Genomic DNA, 27,595 nt, shown 5'->3' on the forward strand with positions numbered 1-27,595 from the left:
CAGAGCAGATGCACTGGCAGCACAGAAAAAAGCTCTCTGCAACACAACCCACCATCCCCCTCAATGATGCTGCCGCTTCCGGTCTTCCCTTATGCCATCCCCACAAACCTTTTTTTTTTCTCTTTATTTCCAAAAGCCACACTAACCTCACCTAACATTCATCCAACACCCCCACGTGTCACCTCTTAACAGCTCAAAACAGCTGTCTTTCACAGTAACCAACACAAAATATTTTTGCTTTCGATTCCCAGATATGCCCCTGCAAAACACGCCTGCTGTAAAGCCCGTGCAACACTAGAAAAACTTTTTATTCCAGGGTGGTATTTGGAATCATCTCTTGATAATACACTAGAACAAGCCTTCTGTTCTTTGCAGTCAAACATTATTTGGAATCATATTTTTATCGTTTTAATGTTCTAACATTAAAAATAAATTTTAAAAATAAAAAAGTATTATTTTAATATATTTTTAAATAAAAAATATTTTAAAACATATCTTAATACACTCATAAATAATCACTTATATATATATATAATTAATAACATGAATTGTTTCTACTGCCATGCCTCAGGGAACTGGAAAAAAAAATTGCACAGAACGATTGTCTAGTCAAAATCAATATTCTAAAGTTTATAGGAAAAAAATGCCCGGAGTTTACTGATATCGTAACAAAATAGAGGCGGGAGATGACCGTTAACCTAACAAAAACTACCACATGCAAAAAGCCAAATAAGGGAAGGAAAGAAAGAAGTTTTAGAGGGCAGTATTCCTTACGGTCATTTCCAGTCTGGTAACCTCAGCTGGTGCGAGTCAACATTTTCTCCTTCCCTCTCTCTCTCTCTAAGAAATCCTCCTTTTTGACCCGGTCCAGTCACCCAAAAGAAAAAGATCCCATTTTTATTTTTTTTCTTAAATTTTATTTTCAGCTCCTCAAAACGCACAAAAAATCGAATTTTGGCCTCTAAATTTAGCACAGATCTGCTGCTAAATTTAGAGGTAAAAGGAATCGATTAGGGTTTTTTAACGACAGAACGAACAGATAGTCATCTGCCCAAGATGATGATCTCCAGGGGATTATTCGGATGGTCCCCGCCGCATATACAACCGTTGACGCCGGTCTCCGAGGTTTCCGAGCCGCCGGAGAGTCCGTCTCCGTACTTAGATAACAGTGCGGAGGCGGCCGCGGCTGCTGCTGCGGCGGCTCAAGCGGAAGCAGAGGAGGAGATCGAGGAGGCTGAGGAGATGGAGCCGCCGCCAGCTGCTGTTCCTTTCTCCGGGTTGTTTGCTTGTGCTGATAGGTTAGATTGGGGGCTCATGATCGTTGGGTCGCTTGCAGCGGCTGCGCACGGGACTGCTCTTGTTGTTTACTTGCATTACTTTGGGAAGATTATTGGGGTTTTGAGTATTAAGCCGGAGGAGCGATTTGACAGGTTTACTGATGTGAGTAATTTTTGCAAACCCTAATCGTTTTTAATTTTCCGGAGTTTTGAGTGAAAAATGATTCAAAATCTGTTGTTTTGCTGGGGTGGCTTGGTGAATTTAGTTAGTAACGAGGGTTATTAGGAATTGGAAAATTAGTTAAAATCTGAAGTTGAATAGTTTTTTTTTAGTTTAAGTTTGCTGGGTTTGGTTAATTATGCTTGTAATTTGTTCTATCTTGAGAAAGTTTCAATTTTTTGGGACTTGATATGTTTTAGTTGTTAAACATGCTTAAGCGTTGTTTAATTAGTCTTGTTTAGCTTATTGCCAGTTAGTTTGGTTAAGAAATGAAAGTGCAGCGTTATACTACTGGAGGCAATAAGAGAGAGAGGGTTCTGTTTGGGAAGCAACTGCGATTTACTGTTTTTAATATTGTAATTTTTGTGTAAAGAAACTGAACATATAGTCTAATTGTAGTTTCCCACGGTTTTTCTGTTTCTGTTTCAAAACAAATTCTTCTACCCTGATAGAAAATGTTAGTAATACACTTTTTGTCCTTGTAATCAGTAAAGGAATACTGGTAATTCTGGAGGAAGAAAAGGTTGTATAATGAATAGACTACTAAGAGCGCTATAAAATCAGGTCTTCATTTTTTTTTCCAATTTGAGCAGCAAATTAAGGGTTTTCCTAATAAAGCAACTAAGTACACCATACACTCCCGAGTTTCAATCCCCCCTTCCCCGCTCTCATTCTCTAGCATTAACCAAAAACTACAATAACTTGGATTGCTTATTTTTTACTTTTTGGTCAATATATGAAATTTGTGAAGCCAAGCTGGATCCGAGGTTGACTGTTAGGCAGGAGCATATGAATAAAATGCATGTTAAGTATCAGGATCCTGTACCTATTGAAGTTTGGATAGGAGTCGATTTTCACATCTGAGAACTTGATCTTTGACGAGTCATATCTCAATCTTGGAGACATGGCTGTATGTATTCATACACGTTGCCCAGTTGGAACTTCATTTGCTGTATATGTGACCATCTAAGGCTTTAATTATTCCTTGCTGATTCATTGTTTCTAATGTGTTGGTTTCCAAGGGGGGCGGGGGTCCTGAGCTTCATGTTCTCTGAAATCTATTTGTCCAGTTGAAGTTGCAAATATGTACCTTTTTTTTATTTGACCATGTTATGCTTTGTATGCAGCTTGCTATGCACATTGTTTATTTAGCCGTGGGAGTTTTTGCTGCTGGTTGGATTGGTAAAATTCATATATTCACCATAATGAGCTTTGTTGTATTTTTGTTATCAGCTCATGAATAATGGCCTCTTTAGAGCCATCAATTCTAACTTTTTATCTGTAATAGAGGTTTCCTGCTGGATTTTAACTGGGGAACGTCAGACCGCGGTCATCAGGTCAAAGTATGTTCAGGTATTGCTCAATCAGGACATGAGCTTTTTCGATACATATGGGAATAACGGGGATATTGTTAGCCAAGTATTGAGTGACGTGCTCCTCATTCAATCTGCATTGAGTGAAAAGGTATGTTAAATCTAAATCAACTGCTTCCCCCCTCTACTTCTATTCTGTGCAAATGTTTTCTGTAAACTGATGAAAGAGGCGCTTGATGATGCAGGTTGGAAATTATATTCATAATATGGCTACATTTTTCAGTGGTCTTGCTATTGGATTTGTCAACTGCTGGCAAATTGCACTAATAACATTAGCCACTGGCCCATTCATTGTTGCTGCTGGAGGTATCTCAAATATATTTCTTCATAGGCTTGCTGAGAGCATTCAAGATGCATATGCTGAAGCTGCTAGCATTGCTGAACAGGTTCCCCCCCTTTAAACTTCTATTACACAATCGTGTGAAGATGCATGTTTCTATTAGTCACCATGGTGGGCATTGTAATTGCTTATATTTTTTTATTGTTTCTCTGCAATTGGGCAGAATCATAATCCTGAAAAATTAGAAATAAGGATTATATATCATGTTTCTATTACTCACCATGGTGGGCATTGTAATTGCTTATATTTTTTATTGTTTCTCTGCAATTGAGCAGAATCATAATCCTGAAAAATTAGGAATAAGGAGTTATATATCCATGGGGATATGACTGGCAAATGAAGATATGTGTTTCCGGTGCCGTACTCTTAATGCTGTTAATATATTTTGTTGATGATTTACTTGAGAGAGGGTTTTATTAAACTGAAGTGTACCTCTGCAAATGCTTCTTCGCTTTGTATTTCTATTGTTGTATATGTTGGCTGTCTGTACCTTTAATTTAGATTTAATTTTTTGATGGACCATATTGTTGGGAGGGGTAGTCAAACTATTTTGAGAGGCTCTTCAAGCACTAAACAGATTGTCAGTTATGCATGAATAGAAAGCATATTCTTGCCTGTCTGGGCTTTGTAGTGTCAGCATGTGCCCGTGCAATGTAGGTGTAACCCTTTTTTAGACCGTTCTTTGGATTACAGATAGAAAATTAAAATATCGCAAGTTCTAAATTTATTTGTGATACCACTATTGTGGTGATTCATCACATGCTATTGATACTGAATACTAGTAATTTTATAAACTGTGCAGGCAGTCTCTTATAGTAGGACCTTGTATGCATTCACAAATGAAACTCTGGCAAAGTATTCATATGCAACATCACTACAAGCAACTTTGAGATATGGTATTTTGATTAGCCTTGTTCAAGGACTTGGGCTTGGTTTTACGTATGGGCTTGCAATATGTTCTTGTGCCTTGCAACTTTGGGTTGGAAGGTTTCTGGTTACAAGTCATAAAGCTCATGGTGGTGAAATAGTAACAGCCCTGTTTGCTATAATTTTAAGTGGCCTGTAAGTGTCTTGTTCTCCTCTTTCTCAGCGCTGTAAACAATATTTTATGATTTTCTTGTCTCCCTTGTGTTTACAGTGGGCTGAATCAAGCTGCAACCAATTTCTATTCATTTGACCAAGGACGAATTGCTGCATATAGACTCTTTGAGATGATAAGTCGGTCATCCTCCACAGTTAATCAGGATGGGAACAACCTAGTGGCAGTGCAAGGAAATATCGAGTTTCGAAATGTTTATTTTAGCTATCTGTCTCGTCCTGAGATTCCCATCTTGAGTGGATTTTACCTCACTGTACCAGCTAAAAAGACAGTGGCTCTTGTTGGAAGAAATGGTTCTGGAAAGAGCAGCATTATCCCACTCATGGAGCGCTTTTATGATCCTAACTTAGGTATTATGGCCATTTTATTTTTATATTTCCTTTTGAGCTAATGCTATATCCTTAGCCATGTCCACATGTTTATTCCAACATTTTTGGTCAATTCATTCAGGAGAAGTTCTTCTTGATGGAGAGAATATTAAAAACCTGAAACTGGAATGGCTCAGAAGCCAAATAGGGCTGGTCACCCAGGAACCTGCCTTGCTGAGTTTGAGTATAAGAGATAATATTGTATATGGACGAGATGCTACTTTGGATCAGATTGAGGAAGCTGCCAAAATAGCACATGCACACACATTTATCAGTTCACTTGAAAAAGGCTACGAGACACAGGTAATATTTAAAGGACAGGATATTTATTAGACCTGTTTATTTTTATTGCTTTTCTCTTGGCTATCCTTCTGGAAATTAATTGCTGTACATTTCAGGTCGGTAGGGCTGGTTTAGCATTGACTGAGGAGCAGAAAATTAAACTTTCTATTGCCAGGGCAGTACTTTTAAATCCTACAATTCTTCTGCTTGATGAGGTTACTGGTGGACTTGATTTTGAAGCTGAGAGAGCAGTTCAAGAGGCACTAGATCTTCTCATGTTGGGACGTTCAACCATTATAATAGCTAGACGTCTTAGTCTAATTAGGAATGCTGATTATATAGCTGTAATGGAGGAGGGTCAGCTTGTTGAAATGGGTACACATGACGAATTAATAACCTTAAATGGTCTATATGCAGAGCTTCTCAAATGCGAAGAAGCAGCAAAACTTCCAAGGAGGTATAGTATGAGAACAACGATGTTGTGCATTATAGTGAAATTTTCGTGTTTGAATTGTGTAACTTTTGTTGGCAGAATTAAAACGCTTGATACAAACTTTTCCTAAACATTTAAATTGCATGCCATTATGATACTATGTTTCTGAGATATGCACCTTTATCCAGGATGCCAGTTAGAAACTACAAGGAGACTGCTGCTTTCCAGGTTGAAAAGGATCCTTCCACAGGCCACAGCTATCAAGAACCATCCTCCCCTAAAATAGCCAGGTCACCATCACTTCAGAGAGCTCCTGGTATATTTCGGCCTCCAGATAGCATGTTTAATTCACAAGAATCACCAAAAGTTCTCAGCCCACCACCAGAGAAGATGATGGAAAACGGTCTTCCCTTGGATGGAGCTGATAAGGAACCATCAATAAGAAGGCAGGATAGTTTTGAAATGAGACTACCTGAATTACCCAAGATTGATGTCCAGTCTGCACATAGACAGGCATCAAATGGTTCAGACCCTGAATCCCCTGTTTCTCCACTTTTGACATCTGATCCTAAAAATGAGCGTTCCCACTCACAGACTTTCAGTCGACCCCACAGTCACTCAGATGATGTTCCAATTAAAGTGAAGGAATCAAAGGATACAAAGCATCTGGAAGAACCATCATTTTGGAGACTAGCAGAGCTTAGTTTGGCAGAGTGGCTTTATGCTGTTTTAGGAAGCATTGGTGCTGCTATTTTTGGTTCTTTCAATCCACTACTTGCTTATGTTATTTCACTGATAGTGACTGCTTATTATGGACGAGACATGCAGCAGGATGTAAACAGGTGGTGCTTGATAATTGCCATCATGGGTATGGTGACTGTTGTTGCCAATTTCTTGCAGCACTTCTATTTTGGTATCATGGGAGAGAAAATGACTGAACGTGTCCGCAGAATGATGTTTTCAGGTAAATAGCTTTAATATCTCTGTTAGTTTCTTTGAGAATATGGTGCCAGGTGTCACACCCGACACAGCTGTTATTTCCATGATTTATAGAGTTATTTGTGTGGACGATGACTTATTGATGGCCATCATCTCACAGCAATGCTGCGGAATGAAGTCGGATGGTTCGATGAAGAGGATAATGGTGCTGACACATTATCCATGCGCTTGGCAAATGATGCTACTTTTGTAAGAGCTGCATTCAGCAACCGACTTTCAATATTTATACAGGACAGTGCTGCAGTTATTGTGGCTGTTGTCATTGGGGTGCTGCTTCAGTGGCGATTGGCTCTTGTAGCACTGGCAACCTTGCCAGTTCTCACTGTCTCTGCAATTGCACAGGTTTGAACAGTTTCTGCATGCTTTTTAACCTGACATCATTTTATCATCAGAAGTTTTCTGTTAGTATTGATGACTTAATTTTGCAACAAACATTTTTTGATCTGATTTTTATGTTACATATTTGAATGAAACAGAATAAATTTTGTGTTACCACTTACCGATCAGTAATTAAAGTTTCTAGGAGTTTCTTTTATGAGTCAATTTCCTTTTTCATTCTTTTCTTTTGATTAGGGAGCTATTAGCCATCAAGCATCAGCCATATGGCAGTGAGTGTCAACCTGTGAAAAGTGAACACTGCCTTTTAGATTGTTGCATGCTTTTCCTTAACAGTTTCTTGCTTATGTGTTTAGCTTTTGTTTGGATTCGGTACAAACTGTATAAGACCAATTTTTCAATACCAGTTTTATTGGGATGGTCTATGGTCTTACTAGCTCCACAAGCACACACATACACGTAACCTTGCAAATCCAACTATTTTCAATTTCCACTTGGATATGTTCAGTGACTGAGCTTTAATTCCATCCCATCAAGCATTTTTTTTCACTTTTAACAGTTGAATTATAAACACTACATTATTTATAATTTGTTGTGCCAAAACCCTGAATGGCTGCCAACTTAAAAATTGCAGAAGTTGTGGCTTGCTGGATTTTCCAGGGGCATCCAGGAGATGCACAGAAAGGCATCATTGGTCCTTGAGGATTCTGTTAGAAACATTTATACAGTTGTGGCATTCTGTGCGGGTAATAAAGTAATGGAGCTCTACAGATTGCAACTGCAGAAAATATTTAAGCAGAGTTTTTTCCTTGGAATGGCCATTGGTTTTGGATTTGGTTTTTCTCAGTTTCTTCTTTTCGCCTGCAATGCCCTTCTTCTCTGGTACACTGCATACTCTGTAAAGAATCACAATGTGAATCTTCATACGGCTCTCAAGGAGTATATGGTTTTTTCTTTTGCAACATTTGCACTGGTGGAGCCTTTTGGATTGGCTCCCTACATTCTTAAGCGGCGAAAATCTCTTATTTCAGTATTTGAAATTATAGATCGAGAACCTAAGATTGACCCAGATGATAACTCAGCACTGAAGCCTCCTAATGTTTATGGAAGCATTGAGTTGAAGAATGTGGATTTCTGTTATCCAACTCGTCCAGAAATGTTGGTATTGAGCAATTTCAGTCTCAAGGTGAATGGAGGACAAACTGTAGCTGTGGTGGGAGTTTCAGGGTCTGGAAAAAGCACTATAATTTCTTTAATTGAAAGATTTTATGATCCAGTTGCCGGTCAGGTCCTACTGGATGGCCGGGATTTAAAACTTTATAATTTGAGATGGTTGAGGAACCATCTTGGTCTTGTTCAGCAGGAACCGATTATCTTCTCAACAACTATAAGAGAAAATATTATATATGCTAGGCACAATGCCAGCGAGGCTGAGATGAAAGAGGCTGCAAGAATTGCTAATGCTCACCATTTCATCAGTAGTCTGCCTCATGGTTATGACACACATGTGGGAATGAGGGGCGTGGACCTTACCCCAGGGCAGAAGCAGAGAATTGCAATTGCTCGAGTGGTGTTGAAGAATGCACCCATCTTGTTATTGGATGAAGCCAGCTCATCCATCGAATCTGAATCAAGTCGAGTGGTACAAGAGGCACTAGATACTCTTATTATGGGAAACAAAACTACCATTTTGATAGCTCATAGAACTGCAATGATGAGGCATGTTGACAACATTGTGGTTCTTAATGGAGGACGAATTGTCGAGGAAGGGGCCCATGATTCTTTGATGGCAAAGAATGGTTTGTATGTCCGTCTGATGCAACCCCACTTTGGAAAGGGTTTGCGACAACATCGGTTGATTTAAGGGGCTACAGTGTTGAAATTTCCATCTGGTTCACCTGTATAGTTCTTATTCTGGGCCATCTTCAATTTCTTGAAACATGTACACCTGCTAGTGCTTCTAGAAATATCAGTAGGTTGGAGTTTCCAGGTTACACAAGAAGCTAATGAGAATGATGAAGCTTTTGACAGCGTTTTGTATGGCTAAGATGAGATGGAGCAGTGGTGGCAGTGGTAGCTATGTTGTTCAGATGTAGGATTTAGAAATAGGGATCTTGGATTTTGTTTGGCTGGCGAGGAAATGCTCGAGAGAGAGGCTAGATGCCACCATATTCTTTTGGAGGGAAGCATTACGTTGTTGCTTTGTCTCCATGATTGATTTTTTCGTTAGTCAGGGATCGGGTGGAGGAGATAATTCTAGTCCTGATGGGGTGTGTTTCCTGGTTTTTGTTCTCTTTTGTGAGTATTTTTCTCCCTTAAATGAATTTATGCGACTGACTAGCTTGGGTGTGTTTACTGTAAATTTTACATTTGTGAACTTTAAAGAAAGTTCAGAATAGGATAAGAGGTGAGAGAATTTGTTGCAATCTTTGTAAATAACCACGCGGTTAATTTATAACCTGTTAACTTTTACTAGTACGAATCAACAGGCTTACTCACAATCGGATTGATTTTTTTGTCAGTTAGATCAGCGCCATTGTTATGTTTTTGCTGGAAACAAGGCAGTATGATGTTTGATGCTTTATTATTATTATTACAAGGCTGGATATGTTTCTGATGCCTTGAAACTGTACTATCATACCATGGTAGGAATTTCAACTTTACATCCAGCTCTTTACATCGTGAGGAATGTTTTACTACGAAAGTCGTGTTCTTGCATGGTCAAGAAAAAAAGGCATGTCATGTTTTTCAGGTGGTGGACTGACTTGATTCTGAAAATGGCCACCCCGCCCTGAACCCACTATTCGACCTTTCATTTTCCGCACAGTTCTATATCAATCATCCGGTGTTCATGGAGGCTACAGCTTCGCCTTTGTCTATGTCAATTGCAACTTAGTTTATTCATAAGAAATGTGCAGTTGTGCTCGAAAGCAGCATCATTCAGTTTTTATAGCCAAACCAAGCCAAGGTCCAAGGTAAAAGCAATTTCATCGCAAAAAAATTGTCAACTAATTATATGTGTGTTACACATGAATATTTTTCTCATTCAACCAACGTTAACCCGTATAGCATTTCAAGCACCTTGAAAGAGTCGGCTTCCACTTTAAGCTGACTGCGAAATCTTCTCCACCGTCACAATCAGTGTGCAAGATCTCCCTCCACAGAAATACAACCATTGATCAATCCAGATTCTGAAAAGCAGCTTCATCTATATCTTTCCCTATTCTTACAGGCTTGTATCCATGTTAACACAGTATCACCTGCTGTTCGCTTCTGTTGGCATATAGTGGCAATATATATATGATGGTGACGATTCAAGAGATACGATGCTTACCATTAGCAATAGCTATGGTTGCTGTTTGGAGATGCAAGTCCGTACTAAAGTGAAATAGTTTTTTTCCGTCTACAGTTTTCTGCGTTCAGAAGAAACCCGTCAAAGAAATTCAGTATGCCAAGAGATAATGATTTCACTTGCCAAAAGGTGAAACTTTTGCAAACTAAAATCCATCACAAGAATGATTCAGCACTCATGGGCTTACAAACATAATTTTCAAGAAAACTTCTTATATTCTTGCTGCCTGTGATTTGACATACTTCGTAAACTATTTACTGAGCAAAGAGCAAGTTAAAATCTTTCGTGCAGGAAGTAGGAAATCAGCAAGCATAGGAGGGTCTGATAATCGCCGAATTTGAAGTAAGTGTTTTTAGCTAAGAGGAACCGATAAACTGAAAGGATAGGCAATGATACAACCTCCTGCATGCTATATATGGTTGGCATTTGATTTGGTGCTGTATACCTGTGCTTCACCAATTGGTAAATAACCTGACAAGGAGAAAAGCTTGTGAAGTACCATATTTAGGCTTTAATGACGTGAAAAGGGAACGAAACTACAATCTTTCTGCCTCTTCCATTGGACCCCAATTCATGAATTTCCTTTTTCTCCGGTGGTATAAATCTCACCCTAACATTCTGCAGTTGCCTCGTTCTGTCCTTAAAAGCAGAATAATGTCCCCTGAAGTCAAAATCCTAGGAAATAGACGACAAGTTGTCGAGTCTTGAGAGCTAAACTTCAAGCTTCCACGTTATAATATGACTGCATAACTTACTATCCAATCTGAGGGGTAATAATATGGATATCCATCTTCAAAGTTCACAGAAGATGGATAGTTTTTTGGTATCTCTGCACAATTCCACAATAGAGAGAGGTTTAACAAGAATTCATTTTTATGTACAGTAGCTACGAATATATAGAGATGATTACCAATCTATAATTACCTTCAGCTAAAAGGAGATTTGCTGGGAGGGAACTTGTGGTCATTGCTCTAACTCCTAGCAGTAGGAGGCGCCTCTTGCAGTTGCCTAGAAAGCATTGATAGCTATGAGCAACACAAGGAACATAAGTTGGTTATATAGAGTACGATGAGGTAGTAATATAAGACCAAAGTTATCTAGTAATTGTTCCAAAATCGCATGACATGACAGGGTTCATATAACAAGAAGATTTGTAGATAATTCTCATTGTCCTAGCAAAATATCCTAATTCTAGGGCTGTTTCCCTCTCGACTTTGGATCTTAGCACCCCAAACGTCTGTCTGTACAAACGATCTAGGCTTGTATTCAGAGTTTCCCTGGGGTTGGTGAGGCGAAATGAGGCCACCCTAGCCCATAATTCTAAAAGGAGATCCGAGAGGTCTGTTTGATGACTTTGGGCTTATTGTGTTATATATATATATATATATAAAGCATTTCATTTAGCCGGATATAAGAGAAGCGGGATAAGACCTGCCTGCCTTCACATGCTTCTTTATTTTTCTATAAGCAAATTCTTCATCAAGCACGTCTTAAAAATGAATAAAAACTTAACTTATGAGTATAATATGTTGAAATAAGTAACATTTTGTAGAAAAAAAAACAAATACAGTTGAAACAAGATATATAAAAATATATAAAAAAAAATTATGTTTGGTAATGAAATATAAGACAGAGTAACTATATTTATATTTTATTTGGTTATGGTGAATAAAATATAATAAATTAAAATATAAAATTTATTTTACTCGTAATATATATTGTTATCAAACTTACACAGTTAAAAAATAATTGGATATTATTGTTGTTACTTTGTTTATATTGAGTTTTGAAATTTATAATTGTATAATAATCATATTTATAGAACTGAGAGTGACCTAGCAAATTCACCCAATCGATCCAAGACTTAGACCAGTTTGAGTTAAAAAAAAAATTAAAGAAATGATTAATTCAATTTAACCCAGTAAAAAATCTAGATCGATATTCAAAAATGGATAAAATATGAGTAAGAATTCCATTAATTTTTTTTTCAAAAACAAATTGCATGGATTTGCTGCTGGGGTCTATTGGATTGGTGCCGTTACTGCGGAGCTATGGGCAATCAAGATAGGATTGACATTGGCCTGGTTTAGGACTGGCAAGTCGTGGATGTTTTTCATGTTTACAGCACGGGAGCTAACTGCAAACAGATTAGCCAATGTGGGAGTAGAGTTTGTCCACGAGAATATACATTTTTCCGAGCCTCCAGGATTTTTGTGATATAGGAGAAGTAAGGATAGGCGACAGGGCTTTGTTTGCCTTGGGCCTTGGTATTCGGCTATTTGCTGGCCTGCGTAGATTTGATAATCTTTTTTTTATATAGTTTTAAACAATAAAATTTACTTTCTGAAATTAAGCATCTCCTCCTCCTGTCAAATCTATTCCATGGCTTCCACAATTCTATCGATGCACAACGCTATACATTTATGTGAATATGTGAAATAAATTGCACGGTACAATACAATGCTCATCAGTCTCAGAATAGCCAGTCTACAAAATTATAGATTGATTAATGTAATTTATGCCTCATATCTCATCAAATAGCGGGATATCAAATAATTAACTTCTAAGGTTCCCATTGGTTCAAAATCATGGTCGTTAAAAATGCGTTTTAACTCGTAAAATCGTACGATTTTACGAGTTAAAACCCACAAAACATGTAGAAACGAAAGCAAAACTCGAAAATCATTAAAATCACATAAAACCAGGTCAAACTCGCAAAAAACGTTAAAAACATTACATTTTCACGAGTTAAATGAAATGTCACGGTCACCGAATGGAAAATTAGAAATGAAACAAATTTTTACTCAGGGTCAGGGTAATAAGGCACAAATCTATTTTCTTTCCCAATTCCCACCCGAGTCCCCGACCACCCTCCTGAGTCCTGTGACTTCGTCCTTGTCTCAAGGTCACCCCACCTGTTACTTCATCGTCCCTGACTCCCTGTCTCACACTCTCCCTGACTCCAGAGTCCCAGACTTCGTCCAATCGTCCCCTCTCTATCTCACACTCTAAGAATTGATCCGGAGTGTTCTTGGCGAGACAAAGGTAAGAATTGATTCTCAATCCCAAGCTTTGTTTTTTTCTGTCTAATGGTGGTGATTAGAGACAAAAAATGATCTGGGTATGCTGTGAATCTATGTTTATCTTCTGGGTATTCTACAAGTAAGTGGTTTGCTTCTGGCCTCTAGGTATTTTTTTCGGTTTGATCTGGGTATGCTGTGAAGTGTGAATCTATGCTCTGTTTGATCTTGCTTACTTTGGTGTTGTAGATTCTGTAATTCTGCAATCTGTGTATTTTCACTTTGCCTTGTTGTATCCCTTGTTGATTTACAATTTGTGCTGATTCTTATGGGACTGGCAGGTTAAATGGCCAAAGTGAAAAGCTTCTTGGCAAGTTTATACAAGAATTTCTAGGTTGGTATCTTTCTTTGTTTCATTTACTTCATTATATTGACTGAATTATGCAGGATTTAATCAACTATGATACTGGCCCTTTTTGCTTAATTATTCACACAGGATTGAATCCAGTTTGTAGTGATTAATTTGATGATCAATGTGGCATAATGTATGCATAATTTCTGATAATAGACATGCAGTATGATTTCAATATCCACTTGATCGCTGGGCTTGATGAATAAATACTGCTAAATCTTAGCTATTGCCCTGCCCCCCTCTGTGAGTGGCATCCTTGCATAAAGATAGGGAAAGAATGTGTTTTGGTTGTCACTAAGTGCATTCATGCCTTAATTCTCAGGAAAACAGATGCGAAATGACATTGTGATTGCTACAAAGTTTGCAGCATACCCGTGGCGTCTGACACCGGGACTGTTTGTGAAAGCTTGCAAGTAAACATCTCTAACTATACTGTTTTAGGAATAATGAGGGAGACAAAGGCAATGAGGGTGTGTTTAGTTTACATAACACACCTACAGACTGTTTGTTTTAGGTGTGTTAACTTTGAGTTATTGAAATACTATGGACATGTATGAATTTTTATTTGAATTATGTATTTTAAGATGTTTGGATATTTGTATTGTTTATTTTACTTTTATTTGAATTATGTATTTTAATATGTTTGGATAGTTGTATTGTTTAAAATATTTTACTTGCGATTTTACGATTTTAGTTAAAATATTTTACTTCTGATTTTATGATTTTTAGTTAAAAATTTTACTTTTAATTTTACGATTCGAGTTTACGAATCAAGTTTAAATTGTATGTTCCGTGTCGTGTCAAAAAAGCGTTTTTGACAACCTTGTTCAAAATTGAAAGTTTCTAATTAGGAATTTAGCCAGTCATATATGGGCTCACACGCAGCCACGATTAGAGCCTAGCCCATACAAATTTGAGGTTTCTATTCACGACATGCAATGGTGTCCGTGGAGTGGAATGACAATGGAGGAATGCAAGGCCTTTGGTTCGCTGGTTCGAGTCCTGATCGCTGGTTGTTAATTTTAGATTATGAATGATTAGGTGAAGCATGCATAAATTTATCTGGATATCCATGATTAAAAAAAAAACAAGAAGGACAGATCTCAATCATGGCAAGTGACGTGAGATGATGAAGGGGAAACTGGATCTGTGGGCATGGAAGAAATGGTCGGTCCAATTATGAGAATTGATGATGTTGTCCTTTGCCGGCAGCAAACAAAGAATAATAATTCGAAGGGTGCTCGTAGATTTGTTTAATTTATCACATGATAAAATCAGTCAATGAGAGTGATATGCAAAAAAATAAATAAAAAATTGAGAGCTGCCCTCACCTCGTGTCAAAATGGGGGCCTCGCAAAGATTTCTTTTTTTTCTAATTAACAAAAAATAAAACTTATTAGATTAAATTAGTATCCATTTAATAACAAGTTTGCTGGACCCCTTGCATAATTGCATGGTGTAATGACAAATCTTAAAGTGAAAATTCTGCCGAATAATTTTATAAGTTCGACCAGCCTAACCCTATTGAATTGTTTAAATATTAGGTGCTTGGATTCTTCGGAGTTCGGATCATGGCGCTCTAAGAATTAAAGATATTAATTAGAGGGCAAACCCTCCCCACCGCATGTTCATGTAGCCTCTACCTAATATGGGATTCGTGCCTCGAGGATCATTGGCATATCCGCTATGGACTTTGAATCATTAAGTTTTATTTTGGATTTATATAGCTAATTAAGTAATGGATTAGCATGAACACTCCATGGCTCCAACAAAGTACCTTACCCACTCCTTTAACACCAAGACCCGTGATTGGCTTTTAAAAATAAAAAAAATAAAATAAAACCACTCCATCACAGAGATTAATGCGTCCCATGCACCTCCCCTTCACGATGCATACAGAAAAAATAATAAGTGTTCCAATATGGAAATCAGATTATCACCCCCCTAAGCTCCGCTTGATCTTGCTTAAATCAAATAATCAACTCTTTAATTAACACAAGCTTGAAAGAAAGTATGAATTATCGTCTAGTTGATATCTCAAGTTCAAACTAGATTTCACTTTTCGCTACTATCTCAAATAAAAAAATTAAAAGTTAATCTGTAAAAAATTTAAACGGTGTTTGAAAGTGTAGTAGTTATTATTTTTTAAAAACATTTACTCAGAAATAAATTAAAATAATATTTATTTTATTTTATAAAAATTATTTTTGATATTAGCATATCCAAACAATAAAAAATATAAAAAAATTATTCTTAAATTAAAAAATTAAAAAAAAATCATGAAGCGAAGATTGAAGCGCAACCGCAAATAATCTTTTTTTTTATTATTATTATTTTTTTTAGTTTAACGTGGGTATCCGGACCAGTTTGCGCGCACCTCGACTAATCCCACGGGCTCTAAAGTTAACGATCATGTAAGCCTCCAGTGGTCATCATATGAGCAACCACATGGCTCGAAACTGAAACCGCAGAGAAAATAAATCTCTTGATCCCAAGTTCTTATCACTAGATCACCATCTAGATAGTTCTTTTTATTAGTATCCTCTCTGCTTGATTTTTAATCCCACAGCCAATCATTCGTTTCTTAGGAAGTGCTTCTCGCAATAATTATATTTTGCCTTGTCAAGAAGTAAGTCCTCCATCTCCCACTACAAGCAACCACACGGGTTTTCAATGTAGAGTCCAAGAATTTTTGTTCATCCTAGTTGCTAGCTAATATCGAAGCTTACAAAAAAAACACTCTCTGTCCGTATAAATCTTTAAATTATTTTAATTTAATAATTTAAATTATTAAATATAATTTTAAAATATAATTTATATTATTTTTAATATAAACTTCCATAAACTTATGCTATCTTACATTTAATTTTTATCAAATAAATAAAAATTATAATATTTCAATTTGTAGCCACTTAATTAACCAGATTCTAATAATATGTCAATCGATAATTTAAATTATTAAATAAAATTTATATTATTTTTTTAAAATTAATTACCACCCAACCAACTATAACCTATTGTGTTCCTTCGGCTCAATCATCTTCCATGATCAGGACGAAACTATCCGTCCACATAAATTCGTAGCATTCTTTTTCTACCGATAATAATTCACATGTACCCAAAAAATATATATATAGTTTAGAGTCGACGAGATTAAACCGCCAGCTATGTGATCCGTCGAGCTCATCACCTAAAACAAACACGTTTGATTTTGAATATTCAAAGGTCGGCGGTCCCTGTCCGAGTCCAAAAACTTGCCGCCCATCTCTTGTAGAACCGCAACACCAGAAAAATATTTATTAGGAGCTAATAATTATAAGCTAGTCCCTTTAATTTATCAAAGCCAACTAATTAGCTCCTATAGTATGATAACTAACGCCATAGTTTTTATTCCAAAAACATCTTTTTCCGTAGTCAAATCATAATTATTAAATCTAGCTCGACCAGCATATGTCAATCCAGTGACTTGTCGATCTAGAGCATGGCCCGAGTCGGATTTTCATTTTAATATGACTTATTTTTACTAAAATAATATTGTTTTAGGTAAAAAATAAAATAAAACAAAGTTGTTTTATTTAAAAAAATAAGATAACTTCATTTTAGTTAAAAAAAAAATGAATTGCCAACCCATGATCAAAGTTTTAGGTCGGGCAAACCTTGAGTTAGGTCTCATGACTATGAATTTAATTTCTTTATTTGACATAATTCTTTTTCACTTACTCTAATTTTTAAGAAATAAAAAAAATAGAAAAAACATGAGATTAGCAAAATCACTGATTTATAATCAAATTAGAAAAAATATACGTATTAAATATAAATTCATAAACGTATAGGTACTAATTATTATTTTTATTAAACAACAAGGACTAAGTTATAGTTTACTCAATTAATTAGTGACAAAGACTGGCCTGGTACACAATAGCGCTAGCGGGCCCGCCACCTCACTTGGTCGGCGATCGCAAATCTCCTCCTTGCCAAGCTAAATTCAATCTCCACCACAAACGTGTCACCACCTTATTAACCCACAAGTCCTATTTACTAGCTGTAAAGTCACCGTCATGTCGCCTTAATAAAATGCCTCTCCCTCCTGGTCTTGATGTTTTACCAGGTAACCGGTTGGACCAGTTCTTTAGCCGTTATTTCAGGTATATATAAAGGCTAAGTGTCCCTCAAGACTAGCTATAACTAAGAAAGAAAATCGACAAGAGAGCTTCTAAAACAAATATAGAGCTTGAACAAAAGTAGAAACTAAGCTCAGATTCAACGAAATGCCTATCAATAGAATTGCAGTTGGAACACCTGGAGAGGCAAGCCATCCAGATTCACTGAGGGCTGCTTTGGCAGAGTTCATCTCCACGCTTATTTTTGTATTTGCCGGTTCAGGATCTGGCATGGCTTTTAGTAAGATATCAATTCTAGTTGCTCTTTTTTGTTTCACATTTCATAGTATTTGATTACAGGGTGGATAAATTAGATCATAGTATCATATAACTCTGTGCATTGAATTGCCAGGCAAGAAATACTTGGTAATATATTGATACTGACAAGCAATTCCATCGTTAGAGAAGCTGACCCGCAAAAGTCAAATGATAAAATGGAAAAGAAATGCAATTTTACCTTTTGAAAACAACAGGCAGCATTATTTTTTCCTGCAAGGTGCTCACTCATGACAGGGACTAATTGGCATGATGTTTTGGCAGACAAATTGACCGACAGTGCTTCGACTACTCCTGCTGGACTAGTAGCTGCCGCGTTGGCACACGCATTTGCACTCTTTGTGGCTGTTTCGGTTGGTGCTAACATTTCTGGAGGTCATGTGAATCCTGCTGTGACCTTTGGTGCCCTTATTGGAGGAAACATCACTCTGTTGAGGAGCATTTTGTATTGGATTGCACAGTTGCTAGGATCTGTTGTTGCTTGCTTGCTTCTTAAGTTCTCCACCGGTGGATTGGTAAGACATTAACTTAAGCATACAAATCTGTTGAACAGCTTAATGCCAATCTAGAATACCAGCATGATAGCAGGCCTAAGTCGGTTTTGTTACCATTCTGATTCATTTATTTTTTTTCTACTGCAGGAAACACCAGCTTTTGGGCTATCATCAGGGGTGGGGGCATGGAACGCTGTAGTTTTTGAGATTGTGATGACCTTTGGACTAGTATACACTGTGTATGCCACAGCGGTGGATCCGAAGAAGGGAAATTTGGGAATTATTGCTCCTATTGCAATTGGTTTCATAGTTGGTGCCAACATCTTAGCTGGTGGTGCTTTTGATGGTGCATCCATGAACCCAGCTGTCTCTTTTGGTCCTGCTGTCGTGAGCTGGACCTGGACTAACCACTGGGTTTACTGGCTTGGTCCATTCATTGGTGCTGGCATTGCTGCCCTTGTCTATGACAACATTTTCATTGGCAGTGGTGGACATGAGCCCCTTCCCACCAATGATTTCTAAGCATTGCATCCCTTGTTGAAATTTAAATCTCTCTCCCCTTTTAGACCAGGGAGGGATAAGGTTGGGATTTCCGGTAGTTTGGTTGTTGATTTTTGCATTGTTGTTGTTTCCACTTATTTTACAGCAGTGGATGGTTCCTTGTTTAATTGTGTTTTACCTGTTGAATCAATGGAAATGTTTGGTTTTCTTTGAAAAAATTTAGTCTGAAAGCTCTTCTTTCGATGACTGACTTTCTTGGACACATTTAATCATATCAGGGCATAACAGAAAGTTGTTCAAGTGAAAGGAGTAATAAAGCAATACCAAAACTCCGTAAGTGAAAAAAAAATGCAGATTATAAGCATTAATATTAACAGAAAGAAGCCCAGGACAAGGTTTTAAGCACCAAACCCTAGACATCACTCCTTATCCTGTATTTCATCAAATTTATAAGAACATTTATGTTCATATGGCTGAGTGCTGCCACTTCCAAGTGGTCTATTCTGCTCTGATTTGGCTGGATTGAGGATGCCTAAATCAAACTTCGCAAGCAATTCCCATCTCGCGATGCTAGGATTGATAAGCTCAGTGGTGACCACCTTTCCTATATATTCGGCCGAGAGGATTTCATCCTCGTGATTTGCAAATCCATCCTTTATCAGTTTTAGATGTTGCAACTGTGTGCTCCTGCCAGCTTGTATAAGATTTGGCTCCTTCAATATTGAAATTAACACAACATTGAATGAGGCAATTTTGCAGGTGTTGTACCGTACATTCAGGTTTTTGAGTTGGATTGCACAGGCTCATCTTCAAATTGAGGACTACTAATTCTTCAGATGTTCATAACATTGAGGATGAGTTTCGAAATATTTAACTAGCATTGGTTCCTATGACATCTACATGTCTTATGATCTCAATATTTCATCTATCAAAGTTGGAACAATAAAGACAGGCTTGTCTGTGTACAAAAGAGTGTCTAGTTTGGATGTGAGGACTGCCGTGTTTCACAGGTGGTATAATAACATAGTAACAAGAACATTTTTTAGCTGTACTGTAGCTATTTCTGTTACTGTTTTACTCATCACGTCAGGATTATAATGAAGGATTCCCGTATAAGCTTGGTCAATGTAAACCAAGTCGATCACATTTTGGGGATCTTAGCAAGACAAAGCACTTTCAAGGCCTAACACGTAGCTTCTTATCAGTTGAAGCCTTTTATGGATTTCGCCCTCCCTTACCATGTCCTCTCTCAGAAATCCAACAAACTAACAAAACAAAGAGCTCTTCGAACAGAATTACCCTGCATGTCCTTCCCTTACTTTCTCCCCGATATATATACTTCTTCTCTGTCTAAATACACGCATTTTAGTATCTAAATGTTCCTTCACAATCCACATTCTGTTCCTTCCCACCAAACACTACCGATGTCAGCTCCTCCGCTACCACTACTGCCATCACCACCACAGCAGCTATCTTCTTGTTTGTCCTAAAGCTCGTACCAACAATCACCTACAGCGTGGTCTCATTGTCTGTATCAATAGGTTTAAAACAGACGATGATGATTAGTCTGGATATGGTACTGCGGTTTAGCTACTGGTTTTTAAGGGCTGATTTTGATGCGATGGCCAGAAGTAGCATAGCACACAGTTTACGTTTTTTTCTGATTTATTTAATAGACTAATCCCTGATTCCAATTTAAACTTTGTTTACTGCAGGAAGTATCAGCATTTTCTCTATCATCAGGTGTGAGTGTGAGTGATGGAATGTTTGTGATTGTGGTGACCTCTGGACTGGTCTTCGCCGTGTTTGCCACAGCAGAGGATCCAAAGAAAGGAGGTTTGGACATCACTGCACCTATTGCAATGATTTCATAGCTGGTGCCTACATTTTATCAGTCTCTTTGGGTCCTGCTGCGGCAAGATAGAATTGGATTCTCCACTGAGTCTACTGGTTCAGTCCGGTGATCGTTGCCGCCATAGCTGCCCTTGAATGATAACGTGACTTCCCACTAACGATTTCTAAGAATTGCGTCCCTTTTTAAGATATAAATATCTCTCCGCTTTCAGATGAAAGAGAGATGAAGTTTCGAATTTTTGTAGTTTTGTTGAAGGTTTTGTATTCTTCTTATTTCCACTGATTCGGTGTCAGTAGGCTAAGACCGTGTTGTCTTTTACTTGTTGAATCAATGGAAGTATTTTGTTTGCTTTGCAATCATCCAGCCCGAAAGTTTCTTTCTTTTGTTGGCTTACATAAATACTAGATGTCATATCAAGATTTGTTCAAGTTAAATAAGTAAGAAACCTATCCTAGAACTCTGAAAGTGAAACGAGAACGGATAACAAATTAACAATCACTGATAGACAGATAGAAGCCAGGGACAAGCTTTAAAGAAGCAAACCTTTTCTTAATTAAGAACATCCAAATCAGTGCATTTTTCCTTTTAAATTTTTTAACTCGTGAGAAACTGAAACTCTGACAACATGGAGGAAACATATCATAAAGTGTTGTTCAAACAAACTGGCGTCCTCATTGTTTACAAGAACGAAACCTCTGCATTATAGATTCTGCAGGGCCTCATGGACGAAAAAAAGGTGGCTAACTTGAAAATAAGTGTAAGTAACAGAATATGATTTATGCACAGAATCCGAGTTCACAGACCCATATGAACATGTTTAGGATGCAGTTCCTTCGTATCCTGAACTTCCAAAAATTTATAAGAACACTTCCTTTCACATGACTGGGGCGCTACCTCTTCCAATTTGTCTGTACTGTTCTGCTTTGATTGGTTTGAGCTTACCTCAACAAATTTTCGCAAGCAAATCAGATCTGATGATGTTAGGATAAGTGGCTCGGTAGTGACAACCTTTCCTATACGTTCTGCCAAGAGTACTTCATCTGCTTGATTTTCAAATCCGTCTAATTTAACCAGTTTTAGATGATGCAGTTGTGTATTCCTGCCCGCTCGTATAGAATATTTACTGCTGCTTTTCATGAAGTAGCTTTTAGGATCAATCTGCACAGCGATATAAAACCTCTTAATCGTAGTTTAAGATATGAAAAACAATTTTCAGAAAATAATTTAATTCCCTTGGACACAAGTTCATCAAGGTTTTAATCTATTAGATATGCTTTTTTTTGGTATTGGAATAAAGCTAAGTTCATATCGGAAATTTTGCAGTTCTTAGGAACTAGTAAAATCTCTGTCAACATACCAAGCCCATTGCAGCTTTGTTTTTTTTTTAAAAAAAATAAATAGAACCTGTCAATGAACAATATGTCTCGGAGATCACAAGCCTTGATAATGCTGTCTAGAAGCTTGTCCAAATGTACATCAAAAAGACATTCATAAAAGAAGTTGCTGTGGTATACTCAACTGGAAATCGTCATAAAGAAGGAAATAAAAAGTCTGACCTCTGTATATACGTAAAACACTTACTGTCACGAAGAGTTGCTGCAATGAAGGACATAATTTCAGGAAAGAGATTAAAGCTTCCCCGTCATATCTTTCGTTTGAATTATCAATCCACCACAACTCTTTTAAATTATAGAATTGGAAATCTGCAAATAATGTGGATAGCGATGGGCAGATCAACGCCTGCAGCAAAAAGTCCTAGAACTTACTTTCTTACAATAACAGTCAAAATAAACAATTCACAACTTGCATAACAAGAAAGACTAAAGATCAAAACCAAGATTAGAGTATACCTCAAAAGTCCATTTGCATAGAGTAAGCACTTTTACATTCTTTATAGTCAATAGAACCGAGTCAAAGTCACGGCCAGAGAAGCTTCTGTAGCCAGGGCCTTGTCTGGAATCAAGCAAGGCATCAGCCAGGTTAAAGTGATATTCAGGCCTAAACCAAGGTAGCGGTCCTCGATAGCGGAAAGTGCGAAGCTTATAAGATCTGATGTGGAGAGATTTTAGTTGTGGACAGTCGAAAATGGTTAAGCTTAAAAGCTTTGTATCAGAGCCAATACTTAAAGATTGCAAACAATTGCAGCAAGTGATTTTCAAGGTCTCAAGAATCTGAAAGTTTGTCATTATGGAAGAAACTACCTCATTAGTAAGATAGGTCACTGACATCAGATGAAGACTTTTAACATAAAAGGAAGACGGAGATGGTTGGCTGGCTAGGTTTTGATGATTGAACTCTAATTGCAAGCCAAATTGCTGAGGAAACTCTTGTTTCCCAGTAGAGAAATGGAGACGAAGGCTGCCATTACGTGCAATGATAACCAAGAGGACACTACCGTTGCAAAAGTGGAACCGAAACTTCCTGGTATTCTTTGATGGATCTTTCTCATCAAAATTGGCAAGGAAGCCAGACATTGCATTAGCAACATCCTCTTCAGTGCCATGTTGCACTAAAGCAGTCTCCCACAGAAGCCTCCATCGGTTTGAAAGAAAAATTGTTTGTGCGGCGGATTCAAAGGGGAGTGAAGAAAAGATGCGGAAAAGGATCTCATCTGGTAAACTACTGATCAAATCATCCATATTGGCTTCTGTAAGAAGGATCCTGTTCAAAAATAAGAAAATCAAAATTAGTCTTGTTTCAGTTCATTTTAATCAGACTGCTTTAACAATAGTAGCGCAAACAACATAACTAACTAGTACATGCAAAATCCAGTAGAACAGAACAGTAAGCTCCTGTGGCAAAAGGCAAGAGATCACTCACATAGGCAGACTGCAAATATTATGCATGTTAGCCATCTACTATATTGGATGTATATATAAAGCCTCGTTGAGGTTGCAAGTTGTTCATCAATTATTGTCCTATAATATGGTCAACGCATACCATCTTTCACGAAAATCCGTTGCTCAATGCATACACAAGGGAAATTCTTCTTTGAGTCAAGTTATCGTTGTCTAGTGGAATAGCTTCCTCTGACCATTTCAGAATGAGCTTGACATAATATTATTTAATTGTTTCTAGAGGTTCGAACACGTCAATACTAATACACTCGATGCCTAATTCATACAAAAAGAATTAAGCAGTGATAGATCAAGTATTCAATGAGATAAATAGAGCTAGTAAGAAAATCCAGTCCTGCTTCCTAGTCCAAACTAATAGTAACTCAAAGAGTTCAACAAAGACACAAGAACAAATGAACCGATAGAACTCAAGATCTACACTTAGCAAAAGATTTTAAGAATAAATAAAATATATTTATTAATTATTTTTTATGAAACAAAATTAGTCACACTTAACAAAAGACCATAACTACATATAAAATAAAAATGGCTTAAGACTTCACTTATTAAACATACATAAAAAAAAAAAAATTTCTTAAATATTTTAAAAGATTTTATTTATAGTTTTATACAAACCGTCATCTACCTTCACAAGTTTTTATTTAATATGACTAGTTGTGCAAGTAATTTACATGCTTTTAGTCCATTTAGAGAATCAATAGGATAAAAAAAAGGGAATTATTAAAAAATGCAAGATCCCTGGTATCATGGAAGAATGAAGAAAACCCAGTACTCCAGTTCGCTCAATAAACAAGGCCAGAGAGAATTGCCAATGATCCATTACATGCTTTGAACTTTGAAGACGGTGCGCCGCGTAAACAAACAGAAACGTAAAAGAAAGAACTAGTAAGTGATGATACCTTAAAGTGGTCTGTCAAAGGTTTCTTGAAGATGCCCCTGGCTGAACATATCTAGAAGACCCATCTGGTTCTCTCAAAGCTGAACATGCCGAGTTTTCCTTGCTTTTTGGTAGAACTGGAAGTAGTTCAGAAAGAAACAATGGTGTCCAGTACTGTACTTTATGTTGATGATTTAGTTACTTACAGTGAAGGACATCATCTCTTACAGGGGTGTCCGTTCGATTCCAATCCAAATGCATTTATTACATTAATTAATCAATACTCTAAAAGGTTTGGGAAAGTAATCAGCTTTCTATACATGTTTTTTTTTATTATTATTATTATTTTGTTTTACATGTTTTTTTCTTTTCTCAAAATTGACTTCTTCTTTTTTTATTTTTTTTAATTAATCAATACTCTCAAAGTTGTGGGAGAGTAATCAGCTTGCTTTACATGTTTTTTTTATTATTATTATTTTGTTTTACATGTTTTTTTCTTTTCTCAAAATTCACTTCTTCTTTTTTTATTTTTTTAAATTATCTTAACCAAAAAGGTGTGGGAAAGTAATTAGCTTTTTTTATATTACATGTTTTAAATTGCTACAATATTTCTTTTTTTATATTTTTTTATAATTATTTTTATCAATTTTATATATTTTTTATATTGGATGATTGAGACTTTAGTTTTGTAGTTTTTTTAAAAAAAAATACTGTGGATTATTATAGTGTTTTCCCATATGATTTTTTTTGTTATGATTTTTTTTAAAATTATCTTTATCGATTTTATTATTTTTAATATTGAGCTGGTTGAGAATTATAACTTTAGATTTTTTCATGAAACGTTATAGATTGCTATAGTGTTTTCCGGTTTGGTTTTTTTCCTTTTGTTTTTTTATGATTTTTTTTAAAATTATTTTTATTAATTATATTTTTTTAATATTAAGTTAGTTAAGAATTTAGATTTATAGTTTTTTTAAAAAAAATATTATAGATTGCAATAATTTTTTTTCATATAATTTTTTTATAAATTTACGATAATGCACCAACATGTCATAAACCCGCGCATGGCACGGGCATCACATCTAGTATCTATCAACCACGTGTAGAAAGACAGGTTTGTTTTGTTTCCTTGTGATTCTTGAACACGGGATGGGGGGCAGGGAGCCTTGAGCAAGTACCTAGAGCATGACCTTCAACGACACGTCAGTTCTACTTTTAATGCTGGATAGAAAAGTCAAGCTCTATACTCAATAGTCAATATCCCGTCTCCAGATCCAAATCCAATAAAACTATTCCAGCTCTGTTTAGGGCCCAGGAGAAGATTTCATGGAAATTAGAAAGGAGACATTTGAGACGAAAGGCCTCGTGACTTTGGTTTTTTTATTTGTCTTTTTTTTTTTACAAGGTATTTTGAGGTTATTTGTTCATTTTCACATTAACAAAAATCTAAAGCACGTAGAAAAAGAAGTGTAGAAATATCTTGATTCATTATCGATTAAAAAAAAGTGATTGTTATTTTGTTGTTCTAAAAAAATTAAGTTTCTTTTAGAGGTAATTGAATATTTTTACATGGTGAATTAATTTTTAGACTTGATTAGGGACAATTTGATCTTTTTTTTTTTATAGTGTAATTACTTATTATTTTTAAAAATAAAATATTATTTAACTTGGGTTTGGAAGATCTTTCAATATTTCACTTTTTACAATAAAATGAAATAACTTTGTTGTTCTTAAAATCAAGATTTTCTTACTTTGCTTATGAGGGCTTATTCGTACTTATCGGTAGCAACTCGGTTTTTTTATATTTTTTGCAAAATATAATTACTGAATTACTTTAAAAAAAAAATTATTTCAATTGGGTCTATAAGCTTTTTTAATATTTTACTTTTCACAACACAATAAAATGACCTCATAGTTCTTAAAATCAAGATTTCCTTACTTTACCTCCTAGAAAGCAACTTGGTCTTTCTATATTTTTCTTTGAACAATATAATTACTTAATTGTTTTTAAAAGCAAAAAAATAATAATTTGGATTTAGGGTTTTTTTTTATATTTAACTTTTCATAATATACAGAAAAATGACCTTATTGCCCTTTGAATAAAAAAAAATCCCTACTAATTTGCTTTGGTTGCAAAAAATAGGCATCCTTAGTGTTTTTTGATTTGTCACAGCGGGGTTTACCTCTTTAAACGGCGCGTGTGGCATAATTTCTTATGGCTTGGCACCAATTTGCTTTTCTTTTTCTTATCTTTTATCCTCAATTTTCATGTTTTACTTTTCAAAATTTCACAACAACCCTTTAATTTATTTTTCCTTTGAATCTAATCCTTGTTATTTCAATTGATATTTTTTTAATTATTTCATATAATTAAAATTTATTTTTAATTTCATCATTCTTTAAATTTTTTAATCAATCGTGTTTGGTATTTATTATTTTAATTTTGATTTATTTTATCTAAAATTATTTTTTAAATTGATTTTTTTTATGATTCCATTCTCCATTTTTTCTTGCTATTTCCTTACTTTGATTAAAAAAAATTGATATTTTTTTTTATAGATTTCATCATTCAACATTGAATTAAACATTTTGATTGAGATTAGGTTAGTGATTTAACGAGTTGCGATTCGCCCGAGTTCATTTGTTTTTTTACCATTTGTTCAAGCTCGTGTGTTTTTTTAATTTTATCCTTTAGCGTTTTATTTAATTGGAGACTGAGCTCCATTGTTTATTTTTTGCTTTCTATAAGATTTTTTACTAATTTTAAAAATAAATTGAGTTATCTCGAGTTTTTAAATTTATCGTTTTTTGTTAAATCTAGCTATTTTAAAAAATTAAATTAATTTTTTAAATATAGGCATGTTATGTTCATTTCATGATATTTTTATTCGCTTAAAAATACCATTTTTGTCCTTTTTTTAATGAAATGTTTTTTCTTCTCATTTTTAGCTTTTAATACTTGGCTGATTAGAATTATGTTTCTTTTTTTATTTTGATTTGAGTTTCATAAGATTATCACGATCTCATACATTGAATTACTAGTTCTGCAGGTTAATAATAATT

The 27,595-nt window shown here is 35.9% G+C and overlaps 3 protein-coding genes across 8 annotated transcripts; 2 read left to right on the top strand and 1 right to left on the bottom strand.

The window, feature by feature from the left end:
• Positions 1–728: 728 nt before the first annotated feature.
• Positions 729–9,252, top strand: LOC7469800 (ABC transporter B family member 20). 2 transcript variants are annotated; one of them, XM_002311108.4, is made up of 11 exons: positions 732–1,440; positions 2,625–2,679; positions 2,786–2,961; positions 3,056–3,256; positions 4,013–4,272; positions 4,349–4,659; positions 4,760–4,980; positions 5,076–5,416; positions 5,581–6,356; positions 6,492–6,733; positions 7,362–9,252. In XM_002311108.4, exons 1-11 carry the CDS (start codon positions 1,057–1,059, stop codon positions 8,589–8,591), a joined length of 4,197 nt encoding a protein of 1,398 aa, XP_002311144.1. In that variant the 5' UTR covers positions 732–1,056; the 3' UTR covers positions 8,592–9,252. The 2 variants fall into 2 exon arrangements, with proteins under 2 accessions (XP_052310952.1, XP_002311144.1); XM_052454992.1 differs by lacking the exon at positions 2,625–2,679 and having other exon boundaries at positions 729–1,440; positions 2,731–2,961.
• An 8,423-nt stretch (positions 9,253–17,675) lies between these two features.
• Positions 17,676–21,153, top strand: LOC7457918 (aquaporin TIP1-3). 4 transcript variants are annotated; one of them, XR_008059883.1, is made up of 4 exons: positions 17,676–17,912; positions 18,212–18,462; positions 18,589–20,518; positions 20,658–21,153. XR_008059883.1 is itself a non-coding variant. In XM_002311110.4 (3 exons), exons 1-3 carry the CDS (start codon positions 17,780–17,782, stop codon positions 18,961–18,963), a joined length of 759 nt encoding a protein of 252 aa, XP_002311146.1. In that variant the 5' UTR covers positions 17,676–17,779; the 3' UTR covers positions 18,964–21,153. The 4 variants fall into 4 exon arrangements, 1 of the variants encoding a protein (XP_002311146.1); XR_008059884.1 differs by having other exon boundaries at positions 18,589–20,146; XR_008059885.1 differs by having other exon boundaries at positions 18,589–19,952.
• Positions 21,154–21,413: 260 nt separating this feature from the next.
• On the bottom strand, positions 21,414–24,812 carry LOC7457919 (F-box protein At2g39490). 2 transcript variants are annotated; one of them, XM_024606287.2, is made up of 4 exons: positions 24,555–24,812; positions 22,648–23,458; positions 22,379–22,552; positions 21,414–21,955 (listed from the first exon to the last, which is right to left on the bottom strand). In XM_024606287.2, exons 2-4 carry the CDS (start codon positions 23,434–23,436, stop codon positions 21,593–21,595), a joined length of 1,326 nt encoding a protein of 441 aa, XP_024462055.2. In that variant the 5' UTR covers positions 23,437–23,458; positions 24,555–24,812; the 3' UTR covers positions 21,414–21,592. The 2 variants fall into 2 exon arrangements, with proteins under 2 accessions (XP_024462055.2, XP_052311137.1); XM_052455177.1 differs by having other exon boundaries at positions 22,379–22,537; positions 24,555–24,811.
• Between the last annotated feature and the right edge of the window lie 2,783 nt (positions 24,813–27,595).

This window comes from Populus trichocarpa, chromosome 8, assembly GCF_000002775.5.
Source record: "Populus trichocarpa isolate Nisqually-1 chromosome 8, P.trichocarpa_v4.1, whole genome shotgun sequence".
NCBI classification, from domain to species: Eukaryota; Viridiplantae; Streptophyta; class Magnoliopsida; order Malpighiales; family Salicaceae; genus Populus; species Populus trichocarpa.